Raw genomic sequence first — 8,903 nt, forward strand, 5'->3', positions numbered from 1 at the left:
TTGATAGGAACTGACATCAGCTTTGTTTCCCTGTACCTGCAGTACCTGCCAAGGCTCCTCTCGGCCACAGCCACAGGCTCCTGTCACCTGACAAGACCCCTCTTCCAGCAGCAGGGACATGTGGCAGGCTTTTCTTTTTCCTCATCCCCACCCACAGCTATTTTTGCATCCAGGAGTGCAGGAAAGCAGAAGGAGAAGCAGCATTGCAGCATCCTTTCTCTGTGTTTATGGGAAAAGCAGCACTGCCTCTGCTGGAGATATGGGAGAGGGTCCAAGTGAGGGGAGGGATGGGCAGGGATGGCTGTGTGAGAGATTCTGCTGCTCTGCAACCCAATAAATGCATGTCTGTACTCAGGGATTTTCCCTGTAAGGGAGCAAAATTGAGTCATGAAGGAGAAAAAACATTGTTCTGATAATTTCAAAGAAAGCTTCTCGCAAAACCAAATTCTTTGACTCAAATAGGATCAGAGTGTTTCCCAAAGGAATGCAATCTGGATTTGGGGTCTGTCCCATCAGGAGAGCATGACCCAGGTAGCGCTGTCCCAGCAGTGGAATGTGGCCAATATGAGTGTTAGTGACCCTGCCAGTCCCACCAGCCCCACCAGTCAAACCAGTCCCACTTGACTCCTGCATCACCATTACAGCAAGGTTCAAGCACCTCTTTCCTGCCTTTGAATAGCAGGGACCAAGTTCCCACAGTTTTCTGGATTAACCACCCCACAGCAAAGCATGTACAATCCTAGCTTCCAGCATTTTACGTCCCCTCCACAGGGGACATAGGAGTACAATCCCAATCAGACTTGAAATTTTTTGGGTTTCCACCCTTGACAAGCAGCCCCCACACCCTGAGAGTCCCCTGCAGCCTCTGGAGCTGCTGCTGACACCTGTGTCCTGCTCCTCTCCCCTTCCCCAGGTGAGCATGATCCTCACGCTGATGGTGCCCTACGATGCCATCGACACCGAGTCCCCGCTGATGGAAATGTTTGTGGTCCACGGCTTCTATGCAGCCAAATTCATCGTTGCCATCGGGTCCGTGGCCGGACTGACTGTCAGCTTGCTGGGCTCCCTCTTCCCAATGCCTAGAGTCATCTACGCCATGGCTGGTGATGGGCTGCTCTTCAGGTCAGTCATGCCCATGCTGGCATTTATTTTTGGCCCCTTGGGATCTGGAGGGGGATTGTGCAGGGGGATGGGGGCTGTCCTGTGTCCCGACATCCCGACAGTGCAGGGAGCAATGGGCACGCAGTGACTCAGTGCTTGCAGAGCAGGGCACACACCAAAGCAATAGCCTGGGGGGAAGATATCAGGAGTGGTCTACCCAGAAGTTTCTCATTTGGTGCTGGTACATGGTGATTCCTCTTATGTGAGGATGAGGGTTTAATTCCAGAGTTACTTGCAAAGGAGATCAGCTTATACACATAAAATCTAAGCACTTATTTGCAAGTGCTCCAGTGCCCATTTCAGAGCTGCTCAGACCTAGATCTAACTCCAGATCCAGCCTCAGCAGTACTGCCAGTCACCAGCTGTCTGGAGCCTAAGCTCCAAAAAGCAACAGGAGCTGAAAGGATCCCAGCTCTGAGTCTGTCCCTTCCAGCTGGGGACGGGTTATTGCAGCAGAGAACTGCTGTGATGTGCAGTTTTAACTTCCTGCGACTCTTTTGTGCTCCAGGTTTTTGTCCCACATCAGTTCTTACACAGAAACCCCCGTGGTGGCTTGTATTGTCTCCGGGTTCCTCGCAGCGCTGCTCTCCTTGCTGGTCAGCCTGCGGGACCTGATAGAAATGATGTCCATCGGCACCCTGCTCGCCTACACGCTGGTGTCCGTCTGCGTCCTGCTCCTCCGCTACCAGCCCGAGAGCGACATTGACGGCTTCGTCAAATTCCTCTCCGAGGAGCACACCAAGAAGAAGGAGGGCATCCTGGCTGACTGTGAGAAGGAAGCTTGCTCCCCAGGGAGCGAAGGAGAGGAGTTCTCCGGCCCACCGACCAACACGTGCGGGGCGAAGAATCTGCCATCACTGGGGGATAACGAGATGCTGATTGGGAAATCCGATAAATCCGCCTACAACGTGAATCACCCCAATTACGGCACGGTCGACATGACCTCAGGGATAGAGGCAGACGAGTCTGAGAACATTTACCTCATCAAGCTGAAGAAGCTGATTGGCCCTCGATACTACACGATGCGGATCCACCTGGGGCTGCCAGGGAAGATGGACCGTCCGACGGCGGCCACCGGCCACACGGTCACCACCTGCGTGCTCCTGCTCTTCGTCCTGATGTTCATCTTCTGCTCCTTCATCATTTTCGGGGCAGACTACATCTCCGAGCAGAGCTGGTGGGCTGTCCTCCTGGTCGTGCTGATGGTCCTGCTCATCGCTGTGCTGGTGTTCGTGATCTTGCAGCAGCCAGAAAACCCCAAGAAGCTGCCCTATATGGCACCCTGTCTGCCCTTCGTCCCTGCCTTCGCTATGCTGGTGAACATCTATCTCATGCTGAAGCTCTCCACGGTCACGTGGATCCGATTTGCTGTCTGGTGTTTTGTGGGTGAGTCCCAGATTCATTCATTTTAATTTTTTAACTGACACTTTTGTGAAAGGTTGTTAATAATAACGACTTCCCTAATTAGAGTGCTTAGGCTGAGGCTTCTTCAGCTGGGACATGCCCAGTCCTTTTCGTCTGCCCCTTGTCATCCTGAAGTTCTTAGAGACCTCATTTTATCAAGCCCCTGAACCACGTCTAAATGGAAAATTACACCTCCAGGAAATGTCATTTTGATGGAAGCAAACTGCTCCATGCAAAGGTGACTATTTTGATGGCTTTTTTGATGCAAGGTAGGCGGGTTCTGGAAATTGCCTCGAAGGCAGGTTACATACAGATATATCAGCCTGCTTTCTTGCTATTGCACCCACCTGAGCTCTTCAGCAGCCCACACCAATATCTCAGCACTGTGTTTCCAAAGCCTGGGGCTGCCCAACCCCAACAGCCCTGGGGAAGACAGAACCAAGGGACCTGTAGAATGTATCTCCTTTCCTTGGTCTAAATTCTTAACTATGTGGCAGGAGCATCTGAGGACTCACAGGTTCTGTTGGTGACCCTTTTTTTCCCAAATTTAGGCTTTCTGACGCATAGCCAGGAGTCCAGCATATCCACAGTTTCTCTTGCTTTACATTGCAACCCATTTACTCCACAAACCCAAGAGAAATAGGCAGCTCTCATAGCTCATCCATGCTGAGCCACTGAGAAGGAGCTGCCACATGCATTGTTTGGGCTGGAGAAGCCACACTAGGTGCTTTTTTGGCCCTTGAAGTCAATAGGTGAAGCTGTAAATCCAGGGAAAGCCCTTCTACCTAGAAGCAAAGATGACTCCAAAGCATCAATTTAATCTGCTGTGATTAAGTACTTTCCCCTGTGGGTACATCTAATACCTCTTCAGCTGCCAGCAATGGCAACAAGTCAATTAAGCCACTGCATTAGGTGTTATGGGCTCCAGCAGCCCATCCACAGATGTTTGTGTGCCAGGGGAGGCACATCCCATTGTTTTTTCTGGCAGAGATGTGTGGTCCTGATTTAACATCACAAGCAGTCCACAGCACGTGGAGAAGTCTGGGGTTTCTCTGTGCACACGTCTGGTGTAGGTTAATCCCAGGATCCACTGGAAATGAGATCTCTGGATACATTTGTGCTCAGGGAAAGCATTGGTTCAGGAGGATGAGATCAGGTAGGGGTAGTAACTAACTGGGGTCCAACCCTCTCCCTCTCACCCACCACAGGTCTGCTCATCTACTTTGGCTACGGGATGTGGAACAGCACTCTGGAGATCAGCGCCCGGGAGGAGGCCCTGCACCAGAGCACCTACCAGCGCTACGACGTGGACGTCGACCCCTTCTCTGTAGACGACAGCTTCTCCTTCGCCCCCGAGGGCGAGAGCTACCCAGGCTGGGATCCTCCCGAGGACAAGGGCTTCTCGTACCAGCAAATGGCGGGCGCCAAGGAAAGCCATCGGACAAGTAGCAGGTCGAAAAGCAAAGGCAGGCACAAAGCTCCGTCAGAGGCTCTCATTGCCAACGATGAGTTGGACTACTCGCCCGAGTAGCGGGATGGGCAGTGGGGCGCCACGCCGCCCAGACCATGAGGAAGGGTCCCTGTGGCTCCCCCGTCCTGTCCCATCCTCCCCGGGTCCTCCACCACCACCCTGCTCACCTCCGGTCTTCGGGACACGCTCTGCGATTGCCGTTGACCCCGAACCAAAATCACTCGTGGCCCGTCCCAGCTCCACCAGTCGGGTCTTGCCCCGGTGAATGCTGGCTGATCCCCGAGCACTTGTTGATCTCCTGGCACCAGCTGCACCAGTGGAGGCAGTGGAGTGGGAGACGTGCCAAACCGGGAGGGTGTTGAGAGGTGGAAGGAGCCACATGAGGGGACAAGACAAATTGTCCCTGGGGAATGTCCACCCGAAGGCCGCAGCGGTGGGATGTCACTCTTACATTTTTGGCACTTTCTTGGCATGTGTGTTTTTTTCCTTTGAGCCACCTAAAGTGACAGCTGAGCCAGAGACACGGGCGGGTGGATAGGTACAAAATGGAGATGGACAAACTCTTTCCTGGGAGTTGTTCAGAGGTAGATGGTTGTTTCCATCATACAGTGTTTCCGTGGCCTGTTCTGGTGCGAAGGCACTCGGTGCACACAGCAGTGCTACCCCTGAGTCCATCCCCACACCCTGAACCCAAGTACCCCAAATACAGGGATTCAAAATTAATCCATGTCTTAGTCCAACCTTGAAGTCCCAGCATGGCCCAACATCTCAAATCTGTGGTTGCGACCCTGGTCCCATTTCAGGTCACAGTGAGGGCTGTGACCCACTCTTGGCTAACCCACCTTGTACGAACAGTCGACAAGGACCACGAGATGCTGCTCTGAGCATCACCTGTGTGAGGCTGAGCGCTGCTTCCAGCACCTTGTGTCTTTTACAGAAATGACTGTACCATCATTCCCTCACCGTGCTGGGCACATTTCAGTGCTCGCTCTGGCCTCAGTGCTTCAGGGATGCATCCGTGCCCTCACAAAACAGCAGCGTCCCTGAGTCAGCCACGCCTTGACAGGGCTGGGCCACACACAGTGAGCAGAGAGGACTTGGCAGCTGAAATCTGTCTCCCTGCTGCCATCTCCACCTTGTACCATTTCCTCTGTTTCTGACTTTGGCTTGGTGGGTGCTGTATGAAAAACACTGAAATGCTGCTTGTTCCTTAAGTGTCCATATTTCAGTCTGAAACCAAACTGAGCTGCTGGCTCGCAGGGCAGAGGTGGTCAGCAGGTGGATGTTAAACCCCCTGAACATGGCCATGGCTCCCAGCAGTGCTGTCAGATTCCCTGCTGCCAGTGTCCCCACAGAACCATTGGCAGTGATGGGGTTTGGTCAGTGACTAGCAGCAGGTCCAGTGCTGAAGCCCATCATGCTTGGTGTAAAATACTGTGATGGAGGAACATCTTTTTGAATAAATAAGAACCAAAAAAGCACCCCATCAGACAGCAACACCCATCCTCCTCCTGGCTGCTGAAGGCCACAGGTGAATCCATCCGTGGGGCTCCTCAGCACAGCCCAGAACAATCCCCAATATCAGGTGCTGCTGCTGGCATTCCAGAGGAAAATTTAACATCAATGGGGGCAGAATTTCCAACATGGAAATATCCTCATGGATATTGAGAACCATTAACACTTTGGTTCACTGAATGAGACTCAGCCCCCAAAACACCTGCCTGGCACCCTCTGTGGGTAAGTGGCTGCTGGGTGCAGAGGGTGCCTGGACGTGTGCCCACCCCCATTGTTCCCAGAGCTCAAGGGTTCAATGGACAGGCTCTGCCTGAGGCCACAAAAGTTTTCCTGCAGCGCCTGTCCCAAACAGTGACAAACTACAGTCATTTTCCCAGTGGAGAAGAGCATCTGATTCTGCAGATGTTAACCTGGAGCACTGCGGGCAAGCCAAGGGATGTTTGACCTCTGTGGGGGCTCCAGATTGAGAGTGAGGATTTGATTAATGGACTTGTAAGCTTTGCTCTGGCATTGCCTCTTGCTGCCCACCCCTACCACGCTCCTACGGCAGAAAACCGGAGTGTGTCCCACCGAAAAGCTGTTTGCGATGTGTGCACCGCTCACGGGCCAGCTCGGAAAACCTTCCTGGTGGTGCTGAGCTCCTCTCGCAACGGTCACCGCTCACTCGCGCTTGGCTGCTCTCCTCCTCAATGCCTTAGAAGTTCCCAAGAGAGATGGCACCTCGCAGGTCTGGCGTCACGTTTTCAGGGAGAAAGATTGATGCTATTTTCCTACCAGCTCTTGTACTATACCATATCCCAGGTAGTAGTTTTCGTCCTGCTTCCTCACGGTATTTAGGCGTCTGCCGAACCACAAACTCAAGCCCAAGTACCCTGTTGAATCAAAGCCCGTTATTCTTCTTGCAGCCTTAATCTCTTGCTACAGAGCAGTTACCAGTTCCAGTGTCTGTCGTCGTGTCTGCTCTAGTTATGCCGTATAATTTGGTGGGGGCTTGATCCCTTGCTCTTTGGTGTCTGTAGGAACCTCTCCATTGGATCCAAACATTGAGCGAAGCCCTTTGGCTGCTCTTGTTCCCTTTCACCCATCTTTCTTCCCCTTCCCGAGGAAGTGCCGGGGCAGGATGGCTGTGCCACATCCTGGGACTGCCAGGAAACAGCATTTGATGCCGTCAGCTCTTGCTATGTCGGGGTGGGAGCTACATCCTCTTCCCAAGCCCAGCACATCCCACCCAGTGGAGCTGTTTAAGGAGAAGTGGCCAAGCCACAGGCTGGGTCAGGCCTGGTTCACAGCAGGATCCCTGCCCCTTGCTCCAGGTGGCAGTTCCTGGGGGATGTGTGGATTCAGTCTCTGGGAGCTCGTGTGCTGTCTCTTGTAGCACTGTTGGGGTCTTCAGTGGGCACGAGCAAAAGCTGCCAAGGCAGAATGTCCAGGTGTGTCCATCGCCCCTGGGCACCGCTGGCCCCTGGGACAGTCTTGGGTGCTGCAAGAGGTGCAAGTGCTTGTTTTGCTGTAACCCCAAATCCAACCTTTCTCCCTGGGTGCCCTGAGGGATGTTCTCACATCCCTGACCATCACAAGGGCACAGGCAGAGCGGTACCATCCCGCTCCCACCACTGGTGAGAGGCACACAGCCCCTTCATGCCTGACCACTCCTCCTGAGGGGCCCAGTGCGTGGTACAGATTGAGCATAAATACCTCAGACCTTCCAGACCAACTCTATAAGATCTCAGCCCCTCCACAAATTCACTCTGCACCATCACAACCCCTCGGTCCTAGGCCCAGCACACTGGCATCCTCCACGTGGCAGCGAAATCACACCCTGAACTACATGGGATGTTGTAAATCCAGCTTGTAAATGACCTTCACTTCATTTTGTTTGGTCTCTCTGATGTATATCTTGCTTTTTTTTTGCAGGTGGTACTTTCTGATGTAACAATTCTCTGCAGTTCTGGTATGAAGTTGGTGTATTTGTTAAAAGCAGTTTGTTATATCCATTTATATTTTTTTTGTGGTTTCCAGAATCCCATTGGTGCATTGTACAATGGGATCTTGTAGTGTGTCATGAGAAAGAAAAAAAATATGCAGATATGTTATGGAGTGATTTTTATTTTCAAATGATTGTGTTGTTGACAACTATACATATAATACATATATATAATCAAGATACTAAGAAAAAAAAATCTAAATTTACCAAATCTGTATATTTTAATAAATGCATAAAGCTTTATTGTGTGCCTTTACATTTAAAAATCAAAGAGGAACTAAGGGATTTGTAAAGAAAGCCAGAGACAAATGTGTCTTAGTATCAGTTTCCATAGTAATGTAAATCTTTTAAATGAAAGACTAAACCAAAAAATAATAAAAGAAAATTTCCCATGTAAATTTTGTTAAGCCAATCAGTACCTGAAGCTCTGATACTTTTTCAGTGCTAAATTGAAGCTAGAGATGAACAAAATCTTGCCTTAAGTGCTTCAAAATTTCCATTGTAGAAGATCCATTTCAGTGAGCTGACTTTGGTATTGACTTGCACTGTTGTGAAAGAAAATGGTTATCCGTTTACACAATAAAAAAAAAAGAAAAGAAAAGAAGGAAAAAGCCTAAAGCTAATGACCACAGGTTGGCTACTGTAGTGTGAAGCCCTGGGGAGCTACCTGGTCTTTCCATCTGCCTGTGGTGCTGCTGGCACCCACCTTTCCCTGGAGGAACTGGAGTGTCACAGCACTGTCCCCTCCCTGCACAGGCACCGGGGCTGTGGGGAGCCGGGTTTCACTTGTGAAGACACAGCTGCCTGTCCTCTTTGGGGTGCTCAGGGCCACCAGTGTCCTCCCATGGTCTTTTTCCTTGTATCCTTGCTATCTGGGGAGTGGGGAGGCTGCCAGGTGCATTCCCATCATGGGGATGGGGTCACCAGCTCCAACTGGTCCTGGTGGGGCTGGGGAGAGCTCTGCTGGGTCAGGGATCACCAACTCCACAGCGGGGTGACCACTACAGCTCACACCCACTGCTCCAGACTTGATGGTAGGCACGGTGTGGAGCAGTTTTTACATTCAAGAAAATTCTATTTGACCCTGTTTTGAGGCTTTGAGTTGGCAAACAAGCACTCAAAGACTTCAAGAGCCAACAGTGCCATAGCCATCCCCGCCTGTGAGAGCCCACAGGGGAGCAGCATGTTTGGGGAGGGCACGAAGCAGTTATTTCAGCTTTGATCCTTTAAAAACTTGAATAGTTTAGTGTTCTTGGTGCTTCCTTTGAGCACTTCCCCTCTGCAGTGCCAGCACCAATATCCCGTCACATTCTTGGCCCCTTCTCCTCCCACCCCACAGTTGCAGACAGTACGTTTCCCCCGCAACTG

The 8,903-nt window shown here is 51.5% G+C and overlaps 1 protein-coding gene across 2 annotated transcripts in view; it reads left to right on the forward strand.

The window, feature by feature from the left end:
• The window catches only part of SLC7A14 (solute carrier family 7 member 14), a 29,285-nt gene extending 22,564 nt beyond the window's left edge, over positions 1-6,721 (forward strand). For both annotated transcript variants that reach the window (XM_027685567.1, XM_027685568.1), the window contains 3 exons: positions 914-1,122; positions 1,670-2,547; positions 3,774-6,721. In XM_027685567.1, coding sequence (XP_027541368.1) covers positions 914-1,122; positions 1,670-2,547; positions 3,774-4,096 — 1,410 coding nt within the window. In that variant the 3' untranslated portion in view covers positions 4,097-6,721. The remainder of the gene's footprint in view (positions 1-913; positions 1,123-1,669; positions 2,548-3,773) is intronic.
• Positions 6,722-8,903: the final 2,182 nt, after the last annotated feature.

This window comes from Neopelma chrysocephalum, unplaced genomic scaffold (assembly GCF_003984885.1).
Source record: "Neopelma chrysocephalum unplaced genomic scaffold, ASM398488v2 Primary Assembly neopelma1_69, whole genome shotgun sequence".
In the NCBI taxonomy this organism is placed as follows: domain Eukaryota; kingdom Metazoa; phylum Chordata; class Aves; order Passeriformes; family Pipridae; genus Neopelma; species Neopelma chrysocephalum.